Here is a 24,984-nt window from a genome sequence, read left to right on the forward strand (position 1 = left end):
CCTGCCTTCATGTAACTCAGCTGTCTTTCTCAGAAATGTCACAAAAGTTTCATATCACTCAGGTTAGAGAGGCCTCGTCAAACCACAAGTGTCGAGGCAGGGGGAGGCTGCTCGCAACACTTTGACAGTCAGACATGACAGCCATCCTGAAAGTGACGGCTCTCTGATGTCTCTCTCTCTCTATTTTTTTTTTTTTTTTTACAACAACTACGTCAGTGTGCTATTTTCTGTGTCCCCCACACACTGAGCTGCAGGGAATAAAAACGTACAGTACAGATTTCAGCAATTTTATGAATCAGTAAGGACAGTTTCAAACCTCTGCACATTTTTGATGTCTGCTCTTTTTGTGTCTCTCACTTTACACCTTGTCTTAGCTTGTGTCCTGTTTGACTTGCCTCACCAGCCAATGATTTGAAGGGTTAGTTTGTCTTTCAACGTCCTGATTTCCCTAATTTATTTTAATAGTTTTTGACAACAAGGGAGCTCTGTGGTGATAAGATATGAGGCTTCATTACAAAGTTCTTTAAAAGGACATTTGGTCCTTTCATGGGATTCTGTGACAATAAAAACGCAAAATACTGCCAATTTTATCCTTTTAATTCAACATTTTCTCGTAACATTTGTGTTGGACAGGTAGCTTAAGCTTATGAAAAGCTATAACCTAACTAACTGCTAGTTGATTATGTGCATTGATGACATCAAAAATATATCTGAATGATGCTAGTTTCTGATACAGTTCAAGGTTCATTTATTCACTGAAAACTTCTGTTTAACTACTTAAACTCCAGTTTCCTAAAGCCTTTGTCTAACCTAAAAAAAAAGATGCAAAGCCAGGGAAAATCCTAAAAATCTAAGTTATGATGAACCATTACTGAAAAAGTATTCAAACCAAAACTGAGAGATGTGCACCAGTAAATCTGTGTTTTTCACATTTTAAGACAAATATATAATGCTACAATGCTGGCTTATATAGACGTGGGTGAAGTTTCAAATCTGTAGGTAAAAGTGCGTTGGAGTAATCCCCAGGCTTCTCAGCTCAGTCCGCAGGCTGCGAGGAACGCAAGGTTTCACACAGTTTTCTTCTACACGTTGCACTCAGGCTTCGGAGAGCTGGCCTTGTAGTAGCGGGGTTTCTTAAAGGGACAGAGCCGACTGATTCGTTTCAGCCAAACTGCCTTGGTGGAAAAGGGGTATGAGGCTGTTTGAGGGCCTGCACAGAGCACCAGTGTGAGTTTTTTTAAACTGTAAATTATGCTAAGCTAATCCACAGGTATCACAGAGTGAAATATGAAGCTTGAAATTAGCATATTACCCCCCCTTTAAACAGACAGGATTAAGCACACCAAGCTTCAGACAGCATATGATCTATGCCGAAATGATCGATTGTAGACACACTGTATGTTTGGGGGGGAAAGCACTTTGAGGAACGTGTTGGAGGAGGTTGAAACTGTTTAAACTGTCATATCGAACAGCCACATATCCTTCTCCTTCTAGCTTGTGTTGTGGTCTTGGAGACTTTTGCTGACCCGCAACTCCTCCTCATCTTACATCCTCATTGTTTTCACCATTTCCCATTTACAGTTTCCTCCCAAATCCAATTTCATTTTCAGTTGGTAACGGTGACCTCGTAGGTAGTGTTACATGTACAAGTGGGGTGCTGGAGAGTGGCTGTTCCTTCACTGTTACTATAAAGTGATTAATCTGACCATTTTTAATCCTTTAAACTACCTTAAACATAGTCTGTTCTTTGAAATGACAAAAAGTTCATCATACTACTGATCATCACCTGGCTTATAATGTGACTGTGTATAGTCATTTCCATGAACTAACCGTCACAAAGCAGACAGGAAATGTGTGAAGTCTCTGCAACTGTTGTTGACAGGGCTACCTACTAACAAGGGGGTTAAAGCAGATGGAGGTGTGTTCATGACAGCTCATAATGAAACTGTCAGTCTCATTTCCATCTTTACGTCTTACCTTTCAGTGGTGCTGAAATTTCCTCAAATCTTTCATAAGTCCAGCCTTTCCATGATGGGAAAGGCTGGACTCTTTGATGTTCTTTAGTGTGATTCTTCTAGAAAAACTGTGAGGAAAAGACACCAGGTTGACCAAAAGGCCATCAAGATGTCTGCTGTGGAGACATTCCTTATTCAGCCACGTTTTAGGCACATTTACAGCGATGTAGGCTGACAACATCAATACAGTATCTCCTGCTGTCCTTTAAGGAACTACTCTGAAAGCAGCACCACTGGCTTTTGTCGGAGTAGAAAAGTTTAAGGACAGAGCCCTACAGGCTGTGACATAATGTGCAGGGCCTATTTTAAGTTGTTGGTGTTAACTGGTTTGAAATAGACTACATTACTGTTGTCTCTGTGGGGCGAAGCAAATGAGACCATCAGCTAGAAGATTTATTAATTCTACGTAGTTAGGTATGACGTCAAAGAACCTCCTTATCTCCACATCAGTCAATGAGGGTTTAACAAGACTGGAAGAAGGAGTTTGATGACTCTCTCTTCTTTCTTTCTGGTTGTCGTCATCAGCTCTGTGGGGATTTTTGAGTTATAACCTACACACAGGTAAGGATCCTCAGCAGGTTGTTCTACAGAAACTGTGGATCTCTGCAGCCACAATGTCCTGTAGATGTTGAAGGACCAGACTGATGATGGTCTGAGGAGAGGCTGTTTGTATCTCTGCTGGCACATACCCAGTTTGTCCATCTTAGCCTTTATTCAGACTGCAGGCTTGTTTCTCATCAAAAGTGTTCCAGTTAGAAAGGTCAAACCTATCCGCATGTCTGCTGTGGTGAAGACCTGCTGGAATTTCCTCTTGTGGCCAATAAAGAAATTAACCAAGGTGAAATGAACTTTTCAACTATAATTTGTGTATTTCTGTGAAGGTAAGCAAGACATTCATCTGCAAACTTTTAACTATAGGCCTACATTTCAGATTCAGTAATAAAAAAAAATTGCAAGTGCTTTTACCTACTTCGCCTACTTTCTTACTTCAATAGTTGGTTGAATGCTAATTTGAGCCTAAATATCTCTTTCACCAGTGGTTGTCAATGTTTTGGATCCACTGGTGAACGTCTCAAATCCACAGGAACCAGTACACCTGCAGATATAACAATGGTGCCTCCCAGCGGTCACAAACTGTCAGCACAGCGAAAGGACGTGGAGCTTGGAGAGGGAGAGGTCACCACCACAGTTCCCACATCAGGACGCGAGACAGACGGCTTTTTCTCCGCCCGTGCCTGAACAACAGGCCGTTCACAGACTTTTAAAACAACATGAACAGGCCATCGTATCGTTGACCTGATGGTTATATTTCTGAAAATGCCCAATGCGCGTTGCTTTGTGCTAGAAGATGGCGGAGTCGGATGGCGGGGATTTTACTTCGCAGTATCCACAGAACAGGTGAGTGAGACGGGAGGAGGATGTGTTGTGCCCACGGTGTCTGGCACGTCCTTCAGTGTTTACTTGTATGAAGCTTCCACGTCTCCGGGCCTTCAGCGCTGGGGGACCCGGTCGAAGCGTCCCGATGTCGCTGCTTGACTTCAGGAAACACCGTGGAGCTGTCAGGGCCTCCGGGCATCATCTTTGCCTGTGCTTTGTATCGACAACCTGCAATGGAAAAAAAGTAACGGTGTCCATTTGAAGGAGTTAACATGAATAACTTAGTCCGCTGTTGTAGCACGTGGACGTTAACAGGTTTTGTTGAAGATTTAGTAAGCACTTTGCCATTGCTTTAAATGCTGTCTGGTAGTGGTTGATAGAATAACTCAGCTCTTCTCAGTGCACCTGTCACAGTAGGCTTACCTTTACTGTAACAGTAAACTAATAAAACTCATTAAAAGTTAATTATAACGTTACCGTTAACAATTATGCTCCTCATATTTTTTTCAAATAAAGTTGTGACCACACAAGATGAAGTGAAATGCTGGTGCAGTTAGTTTTTATGCTATAACAGCTCTCACCTGTCAGTCCTTACTAATGTTAGAGCCCAACCGACCATAGCGTTTTTATAGGCTGATACTGATATCGATATTTGAGAGTGTAAATATCTAGCGTATCCTATTTGTTTTTTACTGGGGGTTTTTTTCCACATGGCACAGAATTGGATTCACAGGAGTGAATGATAAAATTAAAATAAGCTCAATTCCACTAGAACTTGTTTACTGGGACACTTGAATTATAGAGGGACATAGTTAAACCTGATACCATAATCAAGCTTCTTACTGGCAGATTTCTTTTGCTTTCTATTTTCTACATGAAGCCATGAAAAGCCTCAACAGAGCTGAGCACTTCATGTTGAAGCAAAGTTGTTGTCTTTTATCCAGTTTGCATGCAAAGAAACTGTACACTAGGGGTGGGACAAAATGTCAATATGGCAATATATCATTGTCCTGACTCATGCAATACAATTATTGATATCGATATTTTAATTTAGAAACTACTTAATGACTCCTCGCGGTGGTGCTTATGACATGAATGAGGGTAACGAGAACTGAAATTAATGTGGTGAAGAAGTTAATCAGATATCGTGATGTATCATTATATCATTGTCTTGCAATGTATCAATTATCACAGTATCGCTGTATTGTGATATTTTCATTATACATATAATGTATTGTGAGTTACCATGCGATTCCCACCCCTACTGTACACTACAGATTTGACCACCCCACTGACTTTTTAAAAATATTATTTTTATAAATAAATTAATTATAATAATTGATTTTCAACATAACCAAAATGTATATTATAATTGCACTTGTAAATTGTAGAGCATTGCTGCAGACACGTTTACTCGCTAGAATATTCCAGTTTCTTTAAGTAGATGATACATTACAAAATAAACAAAATTTGAGTTGAGAATTTTAGAAATGGAGGTCTGTGTGAAGGAAAATAAGGATGCCTTGATTCTGTAATTGTGACCATGCCATTTTGTCTTCCAGTATGGCTAACAAGAACAGCACCCTGCGCTGTACATTCTCGGCCCCAAGCCACAGTGCCACCCTCCTCCAGGGCTTGTCCGTCTTGCGGTCTCAGGGCCAACTCCTTGACGTGGTGCTGGCCGTCAACGAGGAGCGCTTCCAGGTCCACAAAGCTGTGCTGGCCTCCTGTAGTGATTACTTCAGGTTAGTCTGATTTAAAAGTCTTCTCACTGCACATTTACATTTTAAATTGGAAGCACTTATCCAATACTCTTTTCCACAGTCATTTTCGCTGAGTGCTCTGCTAGAGTGCGTTAAAGTGGGGACTAAGTGGGGAGAGGAGGAAGGTGAAGGAAGGAGAATTATGAAATCAAAACTAAATGCAAAACATTGCACTCACATGTGCTTGTTATTATTATTACATTAAGAAATATAAAAAATATAGGTTACAAAAAAGATAGTCATGTAATTCACAGACTCGTTCTTGTGTTGCAGAGCAATGTTTACCGGAGGCATGAGGGAGTCAAATCAAAATACCATTGAGCTGAAGGGTTTGTCCGCCCGAGGGCTGAAACATATTATTGACTTTGCCTACAGTTCTGAAGTCACTTTAGACCTGGACTGTATTCAGGACGTCCTTGGGGCAGCTGTGTTTCTCCAGATGGTCCCGGTCGTGGAGCTCTGCGAGGAGTTCCTCAAGTCAGCGATGAGCGTGGAGACCTGCCTGCACATCGGCCAGATGGCCACCACATTCAGCCTGTCTTCCCTCAAAGAATCGGTGGATGCCTTCACTTTCCGACATTTCCTCCAAATCGCAGAGGAGGAGGACTTTTTGCACATTCCTATGGAGCGCCTCGTCTTCTTCCTGCAGAGCAACAAACTGAAGAACTGTAGCGAGATCGACCTCTTCCACGCTGCCATCAGGTGGCTCCGGTATGACGCGTCTCGTCGGGCTCAAGCAAGCAGCGTCCTCTGCCACGTGCGCTTCCCCCTCATGCGTTCCTCAGAACTTGTGGACAGTGTTCAGACGGTGGACATCATGGTGGAGGACGTGCTGTGCCGCCAGTATCTCCTTGAGGCCTTCAATTACCAAATTCTTCCCTTCCGACAGCATGAGATGCAATCTTCTAGGACTCTCATACGCTCTGACGTCATGTCTCTCATCACCTTTGGCGGGACGCCCTACACAGATAACGACCGCACAGTGAGCACCAAAGTGTATCATCTCCCTGACATCGCCTCCCGCCAGTTCAAGGAGCTGACAGAGATGGAGGCCGGCTGCAGCCACGCTTGTGTCGCTGTGCTTGATAACTTTGTGTACGTAGTTGGGGGACAGCACCTGCAGTACCGCAGTGGTGAGGGGGCAGTGGACAGCTGTTATCGCTACGACCCACATCTCAGCCAGTGGCTGCGCATCCAACCCCTGCAGGAGGCTCGGATCCAGTTTCAGCTCAACATGCTGCATGGACAGCTGTATGCCACCGGGGGGCGCAATCGATCTGGCAGCCTGTCATCTGTAGAGTGTTACTGCCCAAAGAAAAATGAGTGGACTTATGTGGAACCCTTAAAACGCAGGATTTGGGGTCATGCTGGGACCCCGTGTGGTGAAAAACTTTATATCTCGGGGGGTTATGGGGTCTCGCTGGATGACAAAAAAACTCTCCACAGTTACGATCCAGTTTCAGACCAGTGGGACTTCAGAGCTCCCATGAATGAACCCAGAGTGTTGCATGCCATGATCAGCACCAGGAATCGGGTGTATGCTCTGGGCGGCCGCATGGACCATGTGGACCGATGTTTTGACGTGCTTGCGGTCGAGTATTACGTTCCCGAAAACGACCAGTGGACCACCGTCAGCCCCATGAGAGCCGGGCAGTCTGAGGCCGGCTGCTGCTTACTGGACAGCAAGATCTACATCGTCGGTGGCTACAACTGGCACCTGAACAATGTCACAAGCATCGTGCAGGTGTACAACACAGAGACAGATGAGTGGGAGAGGGATTTGCACTTCCCAGAATCCTTTGCTGGCATTGCTTGTACGCCAATCATAATTCCATAAAACACCACGCAACGCTAAATGTCCGACCTGTGACTGTGAAGATTTTATTCCATGTGCTCTTTCTGCCCACCACAGAGTCAACACAAGGTGTGAACATTATGTAAGCTACTGTGTGCATGTGTGTGTGCATCTGTGTGTGTTCGTGTGTGTGTGTTCATTCATTTAAGGAGTGACCTGGAAAGTAATGAAGCACTATAACATTCTATCCTTCTTTGTTTTGGGCAGGATGTATTAAATTAACAGGCAACCCTTCATTGGGATAATATCTTTAATGAAGTGTAATAATATAAGCATTTTCGGCACATTTTTGTTTTTAAAATAATCATAATTCAGTCTGTCAAAGTGTTATGATTTAAACAATCAAGGGCTTAAGTTACAAACAGCACAATTCTTCTCTGAAATGTCCTTTTTGAATGAAAGTTAAAGTGTGTGTTTGGAAAGGTATTAACAAACTCATTTTATAATGTAAGACATTTTGATTGTACAGCTGGGAATGTTTTATTTTGGTTTGCTTATTCTTATGTTGTTACATTTGTTCATTGTATTTTAATTATTTGTGTGTGTTGCTCCTAAAATGTACCAATCACCAAACCACATATCAATGCACAGTAATGATTGCACAAATGAACACAAGTGTATATTGTTGTGTTTTAACTTAGAGCCAGTTGTGTGTGGGTTATTTTTTAAATGACTACTGTCTGTGTGTTTCCTGAGCTGAGTATTACACTGACACACTAATTGTTGTCTCAGTCAACATAACAAACCAGTGCGGACCTCTTACGGCAGCTACATAAATCATTAAGTGTGTGTCAGGTGGATTGCCAGTGTGTGCTGCTCGAAGTGCTACATCTTGTGTACCACACATGCTTTTGTCCCAACACAATGGGAATATACTGTAGGTAGTATTTTAATTTCCCTAGAAAAAAAAAAAATTCACCACCCTGTATGATATCAACTGGTGTTTTAATTTTTTGACTGCATTGCTGCACTTTCAAAGCGGTGTTCTACTGCTGAATTAATCGATGTACTTAATGTGTGTGCACGGAAAATACAAGCTTCAAGCTAAAAGTGACCATCTATGTGACGGTGAGAAGTGTCCGTTTTCAAACTGTCTCCTGTTTGCCTTAGTGTGTGTTTGTATTGTTTTATCTGTACCAATAAAAGCACATGATAACTTGTTGAAGTGCAATATAATAGACATACTGTCGTCAAAGGGGAATGTAGACGTTTGTGTAGCTTTATGTGCATCCTTTATTAAAGGTGTGTCATATTTTAAAAATAGCCTTCATGTGCTTTATATGGTTTTATTTTGATAGGGTGACGATTTCCACAACAAGCCAACTGAAGCACTGTTTTTCACCATGTAAGGTTTAACTGTTTGTATCCACACACTCCCACACACACATAATGAAAATACTGTCTTATAATTGAGATTTTTCTTCTCCCTAAAAATGCCTGAAAGTAGTAATAGCCCCTTATAACCCCAAAAGCAGAATTCATATCTTAAATATACATACATAACATAAACTAAAATATTTTTAATTTACAAAGAAAATTATCAAACCTTCAAAACTGAAAACCTAAGACCACTTAATGGTTGCCATTTTCACTACAAAAAAAAGAGCAATTAACAAAGAGGATTTTACAATGAACATTTATTGCAGGAAATAAGATTTTTTTTAATTAAACCAAGTTAGTACAGTAATTTAAAATAACCACATAATCCACATGTTTATATTAAAGCAAAGATAATGGAACATGTAGGTTGCTGAGACATGTCTGAACAATAAGCACAGGGTTAATTTGAGGTTATACAGTGTGTCATAACACTAACTCCTTTAAATAAAGTATGTCGTCATCATTGCATCCAGTTACTATAATATGTTTTCTGAAAGAAAATATTTATCATTTATTGGTGTGTGACATTTTTTATATCATTATTTTCCCGAGCAGTCTTATATACTTTTTGCAACAGCAAGATAACCTGCTGTTGTTTAAAAGAATTACACTGCTAACTAGCTGTCCCAAATTTAAATTATAGCTGAAGAACTCTTAAATAGGGGTTATGTGTATTTTATTAAGGTGATTTTCTAGGGTCAAGCAACAGAGCACATAAGGTAATTCATCTTACAGTTTTCATGCCTAACACTAATTACCAGATAACAGACTGTTATATATAAAGCATTTTTATGGATGATGTTTTATCATATATTATAGTCTACCCCATATTACTGTCAACAGCCGAAGCAAAAGGCAAACTCAACACAAACGACTTTTTTAATTATTATTAAAAATGACAAATAAGTACAAAACTTTCAGGTAAATATAGTGCCACATACAAATAAGAATAAGATTGGTACAAAAAATAAATAAGCAACACACACGACTTTATTGCCGCTGACCATGCGTGATGACGACACCTGAAGGCCCTAGCGTCGTGTGTAACGTAACATTCCATTGAGAAGAAGAGGGAAAGATGGCGTCCTCTAACAATCCTCGCAAATTTAGCGAAAAAATCGCTTTGCATAATCAGAAACAGGCGGAGGAAACCGCTGCGTTTGAAGAAGTGATGAAAGACTTAAACATCACCAGAGCTGCACGGGTAAGACCTGCACACTCCGCCTGTTTACATTATGTTGCATCGCTGTTTGGCATGTAACGAACGCTGCGGAGATAAATCTGGACGTCTGGATGCTAAGTAGCTAAAGTTAATATTTAACGTCCTGAGCAGCATCACTTTAACACCGCCGATTTATGTTTTCGCCCTGCCTGATCAAATCATGCTACCGTTACTCTGATACAACAAGCTAACCTGCTGGTGAGCAGCGTTAACTAGCTTAGCCAGGCTGCTGGTGAATAATGTGCACCTGTGCCCTGTCTGTGGCAGGTCTGAGCAGTCACTGCTGTCATTTCATTAGCAAACAAACAGTCTGACATGTAAATGTCAGAATAACAACATGCTACAAAGTCGGCGTCAAGCAACCAAATTGGTTAAATACCTATGTATGCGCTTAGTTAGCATTACTCAGCCAATCGGATGTGAACGAGATTTTCCAGCTGTGACCCCCCCTCAGTTTGCCATCCTCTATTAGCTTGATTTTATCCAGTACATGAGCTTGTTTATAAATCAGCTGGTTGATTTTTCATAACAAGCAACATCAGACCTATGTAAAATATAAACAGCTATAATAAAACCCACATGCCTCTGTTTGCATCGATTTAGTAATCTGTAGCAGTTTAATTTTGTTAATGTTAAGTAAACTTTGGCAACTTTCTTGCATCAGCGTTGAATTCTTGCTTTAAACACCAACATTGTAACCAAGGCTGGGCAATATTGGATATATAGATATGTATATAAGATTTTTCATATCTTGATAACAATATACATCACGATATATCATGTTTTCTGGTAATTTAACAAATAATTAGTCTATATGAACTAACCACATGGCAAAGCAAATTTTTGGATAATCCTGTGTGAATTGAATTCTTGACAAATACAAAGTATGGAGTTACCACTTTCGCTCGGGCTGAGCCTGAGTCCTTTTCTGCACGTTAATGTCCATGTTTACTCTATGGTTCTCTCCAGGTTCACTTCCACGTGCAAGGATTAGAACGTAAAGCGTTGTCAAAATGATGTAAAAATTAAAGCAGTTCAGCTGCTGGCTTTGTGACATCACAATAGAGACGATATAGAAAAACACATAAGATAGACATTTTCAGATTGTTTTAATGATATATATTGTCATATTGCCCTGCCCTAGTTGCAACTGATATATTTATTTGTATTATCTAAATTACTTCTATTATCCCAATTAATTCTTTAGTCTTGTCTGGTTACATATGATTTACATGATTGTAAAATGATGAATGAATGTCATATATTTGATGACATTACTGTAAGCATATCCTGGCTTAGATTAAACAGTTGATTAATTGGACAAATAAGCAGAAGATTAAACTTTAATAGAAATAATCATTGTTTGGATATTTAACTTGAAAATTTACTGTAAATTATTGAAATTGTTGTCTGTTCATCGACAAATTTCTGGACCTTTTATTAACCAGAAACTTAGGGATATATAGTTGCCGGGAAAAAATCAGATAATTGTCCTTTAGCTGGAAATGATGCCTACTCACTTACCACAGGCGTTATACTGTAAACCTGAGCTGTACTTCAAGGACAACAAATATGTAGTCTGTTTTCAGTCTCTGCCAGATTTCTTTGTGTTACCATCCAAACATCAGTACATTACATTTGTTCAGACCATCATCAGTCTTACTGCAGCTCATCATTGGTAAAAGAGGACTTCCATCACAGTTTGTAAAAACATACATTACTTCTGTGACTGATTCTGCAGTGAGTCACGTGGTTATCACCAGTTGTGTTGAACTGAAAGACTGTAATTACACCAGCTGTCAGTCAGGTGTCATGCACATCAGCTGACGTGTTGTTTTCTTTTGCTATGAGTGATATGTGCTTCGATCTGCCTGTATCATCATGTTTCATCTGTCAATTCACACATTCATTCATCTTTCATTTCACCACTGCTGACTGGCAGGCACCATTCTGTCATCATTATTACAATCACTTCCTTTCTGAATCAGATCAGTCATTCACTCATGCTTTCATGCAATTTTACTTTGCACAGTTGCAGTTACAGAAGACCCAGTATTTGCAACTAGGGCAGAATCGTGGACAGTACTATGGAGGCTCACTGCCCAATGTCAATCAGATTGGAAATGGCAACATTGACCTGCCTTTTCAGGTGAGCCCTTAGCCTCTCTCAGATGGTTAATCTATGGTTTGTTCTCGACCAGTGCACCTTTGCTAGCTGTTGGTGACATACACAGGTTTCCAGTTATCTGTATAATTGGTGAAAGATCAAAACAGAGACTTGTACTTTAAGTGATTAAAGAAAATCTGCAGGTTTAGCCCAGGCTTTGATGACAGTAAAGGTGAGAACTGTAAGGCTTTTATGATGGTTCAGGAGTGAAGCCAGAAGTGGTTAACACAAGGTTCTTCCCTGCAGTGTAATTTGGTTCCTAAATTTTAAACTATATCATTGCTTGTCATGGCTTTCCATCTTTAAATACATTTGCCAACTCAAGCATCAGTATGGGTGGCCCATGGCTTGACTCATTTTGAGATGAACACATTTGCACCATTAGTCCTAAGACATTATCCTAAGACATAGTTCTGTTGTTGTAAGAAAGCTGTTTTGCTGGCCTCACTCGCCTGCTGTGTTCACTCTAGAACTCAGTGCTGGATACCAGTCGGACCACCAGGCACCACGGGCTGGTGGAGCGTGTTTACCGCGACCGGAACCGTATCACGTCCCCTCACCGCCGGCCGCTGTCAGTCGACAAACACGGACGCCAGATATCCTTTCTCTGTTGTAGAAGCATGTGGTGTTGCAGGTGTTTTGCAGACTTACACCTTGGTCTGTTTTTGTAATTATAAGTCAGCATGTTTGAGCGACAAAGTTTACATCATTAACTTCTTCAATGTTGTTATATTTAATTGGGAACCCCAAAATTGTAATTGAATGAGAGGCCCCTCCAGCTCTGGCTTGTCATTAAAGTTAGCCCTACAAAGATGCATATGTACCATATGGTGGTAGGTGGGGCTAATCATTTAGCAACAACTGCCAAAGCTCTTCAGGAGACACGTCATCTTTCATCAATAGTCTGTAGTAAAAACAAACTAGTACACTAAATACACTCATAAAAACAAGAAGTCACATTCGTTTATCTGTTTTAGAGAATTTATTCAAAACAATTAACAACTGAGAGCCTCTAGTAAAGCAGTGTAAATGTCCCTGATTAGTAAACAGTGATATCTGAACATTATATTTAGCCCTAACACGTAGCGAGGCACACCAGCTGTGGTGATAGAGCTAGAAGACAACTCTTCATTGTGCAACAATACAACACAGTGTATTATTCTTAGAAATATATTTAATCATTCAATAACAAGACACTGACTGAAGCCTTTTTCAAAGTAATTAGATAATGTGTGTGTGTGTGCGTGTGTGTGTGTGTGTGTGTGTGTGTGGTAATTTATTATGCATCTACCAGGCATGAAACTATGGAGTAGCTGAGCTGCTCTTGGTCATCCCCTCTCCCTTATTTGCCTTAACTAAGTTCACATTGACAGCTGTCCTTACAGCTCAGTTTACCTCTCCCCACCACCAGACACAAGCTGGAGAAGGTAAGATACCTCCCCTTGTCTTTTTGCCAAGATGATAACCAGTGAAACCAACCAGACATAGCTCAATTAAGTAACATGAATCTGTGCATCAGTGTTGGTACAAAATCCCCAAACTCATGCAACACAAAGAATCAAACCACTGTTTGGGACGGCTTTAAGGTCTGTGACAGAATGTGATCCTTGGGTGTGTTGCTGTAGAATTGGCTCTCTGCCTGTATCGGGGATTTGGCAGCAATTTTGCTGACTTCTCATCTTTCTCACACACACAGGACAAACTCGGATTCTGCCTTACACCAGAGCGCCATGAATCCGAAGCCCCAGGAGGTGTTTGCAGGGGGATCACAGGAGCTGCAGCCCAAACGAGGTACTGGAAGATCCAGTTACAAAGACACAGAGCCGCTTTAATTTATTAATGCACGGTGTACTAATGCAGGCCAGCAAACCTTAAATGACATAAAAGGGTTGATGTCACAAAGAAGTAGATCGAGACTCTTAATGAAATATTTATAGAGCAAATGGGTACTGATCCCTGGCAAAGAAGTGCTGCGTACACTTCTCCTCCAGCTGTAGAGAAGGAGCTCTGAGTCAGGGCGATCTAGAGACCAGGATCAATAATTCACTGATTATCCATGGATTATGTCTTTTTATGTGTGACGCTCTGATACAATGAATCCCAGATTGGCTGGCATCCACTCAGTCTGTCTGCTGGTCACCTTGCTATTTTTAGACCGCACAGCACTATATCCTGCCTGACTGGCTCGGATATTGATGACTCATTTCTTGCACTGATTTGAATTGTTATTTATTTTGTTATTGCAAGCAACTCTGTCTTACTGTTTCACTAATTAGTACTGCTGCTAACAGTGCCTGGGACGGACGACTCTGAGTCAAACGCAGACAAGGACGGGCAGAAACAGCTGTGGGATGACAAGAAGGTACTGATGGGGAAAAAGGGAAGAGCTGCGAGGTGTACACTTGTTATGATACATTGAAACCGCTTCAGATTTGCTGCTCATTTTTATGTTTTCTCATTAGGATGATTCATCAAACACATGTGATGTCCCAGGAATCAAGTGAGTGGTCTAAGTATATTGTTCAATTCTTTACAGTAAAGCACCACTGGATTAAAGCAGCCTGTCAGTCACACAGCCATACGTTACATTATAAGGCCATCAATACAAGACAGCAGATCTCGGTCCACTTAAACCGTGCTGGAAAGGCATTTAAACATGTTGACCTATACCTAACACTACCCTCTAGTGCAAAAGTAATTTATCAACATGGTTGTAATATTGCAATTAATAAGCACCCCAATATAACAGCCACAGGGGGCTGATCAGGGTAAGACTGTTAAGTTATTAAGGTTCCAGACTTATTCATGATGTCTTAACAACAAAAACTACAAATGTATACGTGCAGATAAAAACTTCTGTGGGAAGTGAATTATTTATGTCTTGCCACATAAAGTGTTGGCTACTTGAGCCCAGTAATATCAGGTTGATGTCAGATATTGTTAATGTAGCAGGGCAGTGTTATGGCAAGAATCTGGTGATACGTTTTTTATACTGTTAAAGTTTCACAGCTTTATTTATTGTGATACATTGCGCACCGTTTTTAAAGAGCAGCTCCAGTCATGTTTTAAGACATTTAAAATGCTCTGCTTGATATAATAAATTGTGTCTGACATGTTTTTTTCTGCAAAATACTTTTAATTACCTTGTAAAAATCCTCCCAAGGCATCTCCTCCTTCTCCTTCATTAAAAATCCTGAATCTGCATAGGCCCCGCCCACTGTGCACATTTCGAACCACCAACTCCGTCGTGAAAACAAAACACGTCTCTGCCATCATTTAGTGGCAACTTGTTGAAACTTAGCTAGCTTGAAATGTAGTAATTAGTAGTAGTAACGTTAACGTTAGTAGTCAGTAGTGAGTTTGCAAAAATTATGACATCGCTGAAGTGGTTGCCATGGGTTGCACATAATGATATGCATAGCGTCACCCCGTCCATTAACGGGATTGGCTCCTTAGGTTTGTGACGTCTCAAACCTGCCAATGTGAAAACATGTTGTTCAGCCTGTCCTTGGTACACTGCAGTTTAAAAGCAGACAGGCCCAGCCATGGAGATGACTGCTGATGTTGTCCCTGATATGTCTTGTAGCACATGAGAAACACCACATGGAGATGTTTACAAGGTTAAACACTTTATTTTCACTGGAGGGGGGCTTTAAAATATAAATCAAGCATGCAATCAGAACAGTAAGTTCTGCATTTGTTTTTATCACAGTCCCTGTTAGAGCCATCAGAAAAGCACTGCTGTATTGATAAAAATAAAATTGATACTGTCTTAAAGAACTGATACAGTTTCACAAAAGCTAATATTGTGATACTCAAGATCATCAATATTTTCCAAATGTAGTTCACATGTGATTTTTCACACCCACAGAAACAGCCAAATAGGCAGCAAGACATGAAATATGTTTTTTATGTCTGTTTATTTGGGCGAAAATCATAACAAAGAAAGCCACCATCTAAGATTCTTCTTTGAAGCAACATTAAAAATGTGGATTGAATATACTGTATGTTCCCACCATCTGTTATTCAGTTTAACTTACAAATCATTGCCTACTTCAGATGATACAATTAATTCTGTTGAATGAGTTTAAAGATTCAAGGACTGGTACTAAACTACAGCTTTTAGATGTTCTCTGGTGCTGTGAAAGGTTTCAGTAAAATGTGTAAACAAAGGCACACTTTTAGTTTTGATTGCATAAACACACAAAATGCTTTTATTCTCTACTTTGTCATTGATACTGCCACAAAGCATCAGTGTTCTTACTTGGTTTGATCGGCTAAAACCAAGAATTCAAAGAGGTCGTACGTTGATGTATTTTTTCACTGTCTGATCGAAGCTTGTGTCTGTTTAGTATATTCCCGTCACCAGACCAGGAGTTGAACCCCTCCCTGCTGCCAGCTGCACACAACACTGGTGGTTCGCTGCCCGATCTGACCAACATCCAGTTTCCTCCTCCACTGTCCACCCCGCTGGACCCCGACGACAACGTGGCCTTCCCCTCCCTCAGCTCGTCCAACAGCACGGGCAGCCTGACCACCAACCTCACCCACCTGGGCATCAGTGCTGCCAGCCATGGTAATAGAAAACACAACAAAAAACTGTCGTTTAAAGTCAGTTTAATGTGACTATAGTTTGTTTTGATTGATATAACACATGTTCCTTATTAAAAAAGCCACAGAGTAGAGTAACGTGGCTCCTATTTGCTTGAGTTGATGGGATACATGTGTGTTTTTCCTTGCCAGGGATCACCACCTCCGCTCAGCCCACCATGACTGTGACGGCACAGCGTCGCCAACCACCCGTGGTGCCGCTAACCCTCACCTCTGACCTCCACCTCCAGCAGTCACCGCAGCAGCTTTCACCCACCCTCTCCTCACCCATTAACATCACACAGGTAAGGCTATGCTGCTGTTGGGTTAGAGTCTCTAGTCAATCATTTTAATGGACAGGGATGTAAATATTCTATCACGCTCTATTATCAACAGTTATGTTCATTTTAATGTATTACTAATAATGAGACTGTTTACAAGCAATTACCATTCAAAAAAACGTAACAGTAACAGAATAACAAACTTAGTTCTTTCAATAAAAAGCACACAGACTGCGATAACTTTTTATGTCGCGCTACACAATGCAGATGAGTGCTTTAAAGGCACTGACCAATCAAACTTAAAGGAGAAATTAGCCCCTGGATAAAGCCACCGTCAGTCAAAGCTGTTCTCTGTAATCGACAGAATATTTGAAATTGGCGCCATAGCTGTGGAGAAAGTTTTACAAACAGCTCGTGGTTTCGGCCATTCTACGTTCCTACAACACCCAGCATGCATTGCATTCCTCCCTCTGAAAGGAACGCCCCAGCGAGAGACGCTGGAGTGAAATACTACTGTTTTCTATTCAAGGACATTGATCGCTGCAGACAATGGCTCAGAGCGGTACAGAATCTGAAATAAAACGAGAACATACCGGTGGATCGTCCAAAAAATCTTCAGGTCTGCAGGCTACATTTCAAACCTGATGATTTTGAATGAGATGTGACATCGGAGGCGGGCGTCCTAGATTGCGGAAGTGTAGTTTAGCAAGCTTCCTGGGTTTTCCGAGGCCCATTGGAGAAGCAGATAACGTCCTCCTAAGGCACAGAGCGAAATTGCATTTTTTTCCAACCATAATGGCATTAGCTCCCCATAATAGCATGATTGGACTGAGGTTAAAAATCGGCGAACTGGCCCTTTAAAGCTTTTATGCTCTTATTGATACTTTAAAATCATTCAGTGCTGATTTTGCAAAACATTTCACCACCTGGCCCCTTCGGCCACGTGAACTCCACGAGACCTTTTTAACTCTCTTATTTAAATCATTGTTGCCACTTGATCTTTCATCCTTCAACACATCAATTACTCTCTTTTTTAAAGTTGTTTGTCAAAATCAAAATTATTGTTGTTTTCAGTACACTTCAGGCACGCAGCTGCATTTACATGTTGTGATACCTTGGTTAAATGAAGCTCGACATCAAGGCCTGTCATGTGAGACAGTGAAAGTGAGATCAAAGACAAGATAAGTAAACAGCTAATTAGTATGCGCAGGTGCCACATCAGGACAGGGGGTCTACGCTTTGTTAGTGATAGTCTTGTGTGTGAATAACTTTGCTAGATTTCCCTCTGACAGCTTTCAGATTTTTTGTTTAAAGAATAATCCATAAGTGACAGAAAATATTCTGTTGACACAACCTCTGTCTGAGCAGCCTAAAGCGTTGCATTGGTTTTGTTTGCTGTACTCTGGTTTGGTTTAAACACTGTTATTGAGGTACAACTTACTAAAGAGAGTTCTTTAGTCTGTTCCACAATATAGGTTAGGGTCATACAAAGTTTGAGTGGTTTTTATAACAGTCAAACAGTAAAATCCATTCAAATAACAGTCCAGTAGATTCAGCTTATGTCACATCTTGAGGGGACTAGCCTGATCAGAGTCGATGTGTCCATCTGCAGGCCGTGCCAACAGACTCGCTGACCCTGGAGCAGCAGCTCGCCCAGTATCCTCTGTTTAACCAGCTGACAGCTCAGGCCCAGGCTCAGCTGCTCAGTGACCTGCAGAAGCAGCAGCAGGTCCTGTCGCAGGGCATCCAGCTCATCACTTTGCCAATGCTGGCCTCGCCTGGAACAGCCAGCAGCCCCTCCCCCGACAGCCAGACCACCGCCAGCATCAGCGTCAGCTCGGTAAGAAACGCGGGAAGTCGAGCCGAGAGATAACAATTCATTTTATGAAATGACTGAGACCATATTGCTTCTTATTTAGCTTTTGCAATTTTCATTTTGCTCAGAGAGTTCCTCAGTTACCCTTCGTACTTCTAGATCGTTATGCTACTTCGCTCTGACTCTGATTTGTCCTTTTTGTAAAGTTACTCACCTTTTTAAGAGAGACATATCTTACTTTTCTGTACTCTTACCTGTAATTCTGATAATGCTCGTTTCCTCCACTTACCTTAAAAACAGAACATTTTATTACTTGTTGGGTTCATATTTCTGCTAAGGAGGATGCTGGCAGGGCCTTATACGCTTCTCGCCAGTTGGCTCTTGGCATGTTTTTAGCAATTTGTCAGTTTTTGTGTGGGTTAAAGCATTTTCAGGTGTAGTTGGTTGTGATGTAAAAGAAGGATATTGGTTGACATAATAATAATAATAAAACATTTTATTTGTATAGCGCTTTTCATGGTACTCAAAGTCACTTTACATAATTAAAAACAACTAAATGTGCTTATAAGAAACATACGCAATTGACCATTTTCTGTAAAAAATCAACCACTTTAATTTTACTGTTTCACTTGAATCAGAATCAATAAGACGTTTAGACAAACTGGTTAGCCTCAGAGTTGCCCCACAATTTATCTGGTGGTGATTGGCAGTATTTCCCACCTATACGCTTAGAAAATAATCAGAAGATTCAAGTTTGACGGCCTCTCGCACCCCGTCCTCTGACATTTGTGTGTGACAGGCATGAAGCCCAGTGCTAGCTAACCCTCTTCCCTCCAACAGTACCGCAATCAGACTGGCTCACCAGCCACTCAGTCTCCAACCTCCCCAGTCTCCAATCAAGGCTTCTCCCCCGGCGGCTCGCCTCAAGTAAGGGCCCACCCACCGAGCTAGCGGCTGTTTGGGGAAGGGCTTTGCGCCTGGGGGAAAGCTAATTGTAGATGAATTAGGCTTTTTTGCATTCTCTGTATCAGCAGTTAATCACTCATGGTGTCAACAGCTGCATAACTCATGTCTTCATCACCACTGTTCACTGTGTGCATGACAACAAGGCCAGAGTTTGTTGATGGAGTCTTAAAATGTTTTAGATTATTTTCTCTAATGGAGTAGGATAAGACCGATAATGATGTTTATTCCTGTTATTGAAGAGATGATAATATTCATAGTGTAATTCATTAGAATCTGGCACTTTAAAACATGAAGCATCCTGGTGTTTTATATCACATTTGTAATATGCTCTGGTCCATAAACTGACAGATTTCAGAATAATTCCTGCGGGTATTTTGGGATTGTGTGTGACTTCATTATCGTCAGTCAGACTTTCAAGCCGTCTGCCTTTTGTGAGTCATGAGCTAAACTCTGCCTCAGTTTACATCTGCTGTTCACATTCACAAACACAACATATCCCTCTCTCCACCGGGATGAAGTCATCAGGGCTTCATCCCATCTTCAGGAAAGTATTTGGCAGAACAGCAGAGTCGGCTGCATGTGTTTTAATAATACACTTCATCTGTTGAGTGTTTTTCAAGGTTCAAGGCCTCATCATGGTAAAAGGCCACCTCTAGTTGAGCTGTTACTCCGTCAAAAGCTAAAATAAAAAGGTTATCATTGAAACAAAAAATGTACTTAAAGGCACACTGTGGTGTTTGCTTGTAAACAAACAATAGTTAACAAACTAAAGTGTGTTTAATAGATTTGACTCCATAAAAGTTAAGAGCCAATTTCAAGTTTTTTAAACACACACGTTTTACATCATATAGCTTGTAGTCTTTTTCTTCACCGTCTTTGTGGGCACGTTTCTGCATACCTCTGCATGTCTGCAGGTGGTAGATACAACTTCATAGCAATGACTGTATATATAGATGGACGACGCGTCTCTATCTGCTCTCATTGAACAAAATTAAAGCCAAGATCACCACCGTGACAGGCGCTGCCATCTTGAGATGGTGACATCATTTGGAGCCAGAGCTGCGCAGTAGAGATCGGCAGGTCGAGCCGCCATAGCCACTTCCACTAACCAAAACACACACTTAAGTTACCAAAAACAAACAGCAAAGATCCCGCATGTCGGCTTATTTAAGAGCAGAGCAGCTTCTCTGTGTTGGTCTGAAGCAGACGTTCACACTTCAATGACTGTAGAGATTGTTCGCCGTTCCTCCTCTACTCTGCTAATCCAGAACAGATCGGCTGCAGGAGCCAGATTTGTCAGATCTGTCAATCAAAAAACTAATTGTTAATAAACTTGTCAGAAAAACACTTGATAATAACTAACTATAATGACAGAAACCATGTTTGAGAAAAATGTATTTGAAGTGTATTTTGATTTTATAGTTTGACCCATGTCCCGTCTGTTAACATGGAGGAGGCGGCTTTATGACCTATACTGCAGCCAGTCAGCACTTTTGAGCTGTCATGTCGTCCATCTTTTTATACAGTCTATGCTTCATAGCTATACTAGATGTTAAAAAAACCCTAGGGAACCTTTAAAGCGAGGACTGCATTAGATGATGTATTAGAGCGAAATAATAAAGTGAGAAAGACTTTTAAAGACGCATCTTTACTATAAATATCAACATTTTGGGCTGTCGTGCACTGATTAAGTCGCCTCTGGTGCGTCGGACTCCACCACTAAAATGCCAGTCACACAGTGTTTGTACTTTTCTCATAGCAAGCAAATTTTCCAGGGGAGTTCCAGTATTTGTCAACCTGAGCCGTGTTTTCATACCACGTCTCTTGTGACTACCTATAAAATGAGAGTTTACTCACCACCTCTGTTGTAAAGGGACGAGGAAACACTGAAATTCCTTTTGTAGAGTGAAATAACAGAGTAGATCAAATACAGCAGGTAGTGAGGTTAGCGTGCATGTTGACCTACCCATAACGGCTCTACCACCTTCAAAGAAAAGTTCATGTTCCAGATACCATGTTTCTTAAATCTCTACCCAGAGGTGATGAGTTCAGTGTAACAAAAACTCAAGAAGGTCCCAGGTTGAGAAATACCAAACTTTCCCTTTAAACAGATGTGAATCTATTTGTATCACAGTGAACAGGGCTGCTGCGGTTGTTGTGTCTTTTCCACAGGGATGGAAAAACCACCACGTCATGTTCATACCTCCATTCCAAATCTTAGTTTTGTTTTTTACATCATGCTAAAAGATTAGCTTTATGTTAAATCTTAATTATTAACAAATCAAGAACATCATTTTTTCCACACCGCTTCCTCTTTTTGACCCTGAACCGCCACAGCCCTCGTCATGAACACCATTTGCTTTGGTCACCGCTCAGTCCGACACTTGTGTGTTTTTGTGTTCTTGCTCGTGTTATCTGTTGTTCCATCGCTGAATTGTCTGCTTGTGGGCGACAGATAACTTACCTTCTGCTTCTGTGTTTTAACTGCAGCTGCTTTCTTCATATTTTATCCTGATATCTGGGCTTTCTTCTCTTCTTCCAGCACATTCCCGTGGTGGGCAGCATATTTGGCGACTCCTTCTATGATCAGCAGTTGGCATTGAGGCAGACCAACGCCCTTTCTCACCAGGTGACACAAAACGCACGAACAAAAAGCGGTTTCAGAAATGTTGCCTTTAAATACTCCCTGACTTTACGCTGGGTTACTGTTCCATCCTTTTTCAGCTGGAGCAGTTCAACATGATCGAGAACCCCATCAGCTCCACCAGCCTTTACAACCAGTGCTCCACCCTCAACTACACACAGGCGGCCATGATGGGCCTCACTGGGAGCTCCCTACAGGACTCGCAGCAACTCGGCTACAGCAGCCACAGCAACATCCCCAACATCATCCTTACAGGTAGGAGCACCCCGAGTCCATCCGATAAACGTTGACCAATCCTACACCTTGCAGGTTCGATGTATTTAATCAGTAAACAGCGGCATAAAGTATTGATTTTGGCCTTAGACTGTATTCGTTTCTTGACTGCATAAATGAAGCCGAAATATGGCCGCCGCCATGTTGGTTTACTGGAGCCTGAAGTGACCAAATCTGGATGAGGGTGGTGCTGCAGAAAAGTGAGTGGTTGAAAAACGCAAAGTTATAGCTAATTTAACTTTAGGAGATTCTGTTTGTGGTGGTGACTGACAGCAGGTGTTCATTTATCAGACTAAAGAAGGCCCTTAAAATAACCGATCTTCTCATCACTACGGCCCGCTGTAATCTCTCCGGGGAAAAGACTCCTGACTCCTATTTACTGGCCGAAGATTAAATAAATGTTTGATAAACACTGAACAGGCTAACAAGCCAGCTAAAACGAGCACAGTATACCTGCTATTTAGTGCTAAAAATATATTAATACAATAGCATTTAACTCACCAAAAAGCTGGAGCTCAGACTTCTTGCATGGCCAGAAAGTTCCTTCAACACACACAGAGACAGGTTATGTGTCCAAAGTTTGAATGAAAAAATCCCCAAAAGGCTCCAACAACACAAACATGTGAAGTTAACTTCAGTGACTGTGTGTGTGTGTTGACGTCTAGCAGACAGCCAGCAGGATCCACCTGTCACACAAGTGACCCGGCCCCTATGATTTAAGGCTTAATATAATTAAAATGGGGGTGCTATAACCCCGTACAGTTATCTTGAACAATAAAATAAACTATTTATAACAAAAATGTTTTTTACCAGGCTGTAAACATGTTTATTTTCCGCTGTAACAATGGACATTTTCCCTTCTGCTGTAATGTTATTTCTTGGTTTCTGGAGCCAGCCTCTAGTGGCCACTTGAGGAACTGCAGTTTTTTAAACTTCCGCATTGGCTTCATTTTTTAACACCGGAGGTTGCCGCTTGATTTTAACAAGTGTCTCAGTCTGAAGTTAGCATTCAGCCTCTACTAAAAAGCACAAGCAAAACAAACAAAAATTCTCTTGTTGTTTTCATGCTCAAAAACTTATAACATAACAAACAATAACGTTGTACCCGCTATAGCGATAGTTTATTAATCTGCAGGCTACAGAATATGTCGACCAGATACGAGTGGTCAGACAATCACACAGGATGGAAAAAAATGCCAGGTAAGTCAGTTTTATTTGGAAGACAAACAGGAGAAATACATTAAAAACTGTTTTCTATTAAACTTTTCTGAGCAGGTTAAAGAAAAACTCTAACCTGCCGCATTTTCGCACAACAAAACATAACCGGAAAATAGGTTTCCTGTGATAAGTTACGGCATTAAAAAGTCATGGCAGGCACATTGCCCTCTGGGATCTATTTTAAGTGATTTTAAGCTGTTGCAAGATCTCAACTATTACTTTGGTAAGTTCAAATTTATCATACCTGATGGAAAAGTAGCAGGATGTTACAAAAGATGTGATGAATTGTAGTTTTCTTTCAAGTTTGATGCTGCAAGTTTAGACACTGAGAATGACGGGGGAGTCATTCTGGCTTGTAATAGTGCGTTCCTGTTGAGTTTTTTCTTGGTATTAATTCAATCACAGTATGAAAGTAATGATAATATTCATTCATAATGTTGTGTAAATGTAATAATAATTCTTTACATGTAGTTTGAACCTGTTTAAAAATGACATGGCACTGGCTGACTCTCAGATGTCGGCGTCACTTCTCTCACTTGTCTCTCTGACGTCTCTCAGTCACAGGCGAGTCTCCGCCGAGCCTCTCCAAAGAGCTGACCAACTCTCTGGCGGGTGTCGGTGATGTCAGCTTTGACGCAGACTCTCAGTTTCCCCTGGACGAGCTGAAGATCGACCCGCTCACCCTGGACGGACTGCACATGCTCAATGACCCCGACATGGTGCTCGCCGACCCGGCCACAGAGGACACGTTCAGGATGGACAGGCTGTAACGTGAGAAGCTGACTGTGGCCGAGAACAAGAAGGAAAAAAAAACATTCACTAACTTGTGAATGGAGACGAACACAGGGCAGGATGAACCCTCTCCCTCGTTGCATGGCCGTTCAGCTGCCCGACCTCGCCCTCGACTCCGTGAAGCCCTTTGAAACGATGCGCCACCAAAAGACAACAGGGAAAAAGACATCCGGTGGCTTGCCAGGGAATGGCCTCGCTGTCGTTTTGAATGAGATTGGTCGCTCAGCGCTTTCGCTAGCCTGCTGTGTTTACAGTGTATCATTACATGCCACATATATTCCAAAAACGCACATTTGACTCTTTTTTTTTTTTTTTTTCCTTTTCATATCCACTTTAATATTTGTTGATATTTACTCGTAGCAGGAAGCTGCTAGGACATTGGGCTAAACCGTTTATAACGGCTGATAAAAAACAAACAAAAAGAGGAATCAGCCGGTTTGCTTGTACCCTGCAATCAAATGAATCGGTTTCCCATCATGCCGTAACGGCTTTCTATTTCACACTCAAAGCTTTATTTTTTGACAACCAAATGTTATTTTCATCATGTACTGTATGTTTTGATGCTTTAAGTATTTATACGTTTTATTTATTTATTTGGTTACAGATTTTATATTTCATTTCATAA

General features: G+C 41.2%; 2 protein-coding genes across 2 annotated transcripts; both read left to right on the forward strand.

The window, feature by feature from the left end:
* Window positions 1–3,197: 3,197 nt before the first annotated feature.
* klhl26 (kelch-like family member 26) lies at window positions 3,198–8,249 on the forward strand. Its single transcript, XM_069679915.1, has 3 exons — window positions 3,198–3,413; window positions 4,955–5,137; window positions 5,429–8,249. The coding sequence occupies exons 1-3, from the start codon at window positions 3,364–3,366 to the stop codon at window positions 6,990–6,992; spliced, it is 1,797 nt and encodes a 598-aa protein (XP_069536016.1). The 5' UTR covers window positions 3,198–3,363; the 3' UTR covers window positions 6,993–8,249.
* Window positions 8,250–9,465: 1,216 nt separating this feature from the next.
* Window positions 9,466–24,894, forward strand: crtc1b (CREB regulated transcription coactivator 1b). Its single transcript, XM_069680049.1, has 14 exons — window positions 9,466–9,594; window positions 11,645–11,761; window positions 12,250–12,375; window positions 13,145–13,206; window positions 13,476–13,570; window positions 14,071–14,141; window positions 14,242–14,279; window positions 16,132–16,355; window positions 16,523–16,674; window positions 18,263–18,490; window positions 19,307–19,393; window positions 21,975–22,061; window positions 22,157–22,331; window positions 24,126–24,894. The coding sequence occupies exons 1-14, from the start codon at window positions 9,469–9,471 to the stop codon at window positions 24,335–24,337; spliced, it is 1,800 nt and encodes a 599-aa protein (XP_069536150.1). The 5' UTR covers window positions 9,466–9,468; the 3' UTR covers window positions 24,338–24,894.
* Window positions 24,895–24,984: the final 90 nt, after the last annotated feature.

Source organism: Semicossyphus pulcher, unplaced genomic scaffold, assembly GCF_022749685.1.
Source record: "Semicossyphus pulcher isolate SPU_LCO1_2020_fin unplaced genomic scaffold, fSemPul1.0.p SCAF_4, whole genome shotgun sequence".
Classification (NCBI taxonomy): domain Eukaryota; kingdom Metazoa; phylum Chordata; class Actinopteri; order Labriformes; family Labridae; genus Semicossyphus; species Semicossyphus pulcher.

What these genes read in the sequence shown, in the direction of transcription:
- crtc1b (XM_069680049.1), top strand. Translation starts at nt 9,469, where the DNA reads ATGGCGTCCTCTAACAATCCTCGCAAATTTAGCGAAAAAATCGCTTTG. An exon ending in ACATCACCAGAGCTGCACGG is followed by an intron (nt 9,595 to 11,644) that starts GTAAGACCTGCA and finishes TACTTTGCACAG; the next exon opens with TTGCAGTTACAGAAGACCCA. An exon ending in CCAGCATCAGCGTCAGCTCG is followed by an intron (nt 18,491 to 19,306) that starts GTAAGAAACGCG and finishes TCCCTCCAACAG; the next exon opens with TACCGCAATCAGACTGGCTC.
- klhl26 (XM_069679915.1), top strand. Translation starts at nt 3,364, where the DNA reads ATGGCGGAGTCGGATGGCGGGGATTTTACTTCGCAGTATCCACAGAAC. An exon ending in TCGCAGTATCCACAGAACAG is followed by an intron (nt 3,414 to 4,954) that starts GTGAGTGAGACG and finishes TTTGTCTTCCAG; the next exon opens with TATGGCTAACAAGAACAGCA. An exon ending in TCCTGTAGTGATTACTTCAG is followed by an intron (nt 5,138 to 5,428) that starts GTTAGTCTGATT and finishes CTTGTGTTGCAG; the next exon opens with AGCAATGTTTACCGGAGGCA.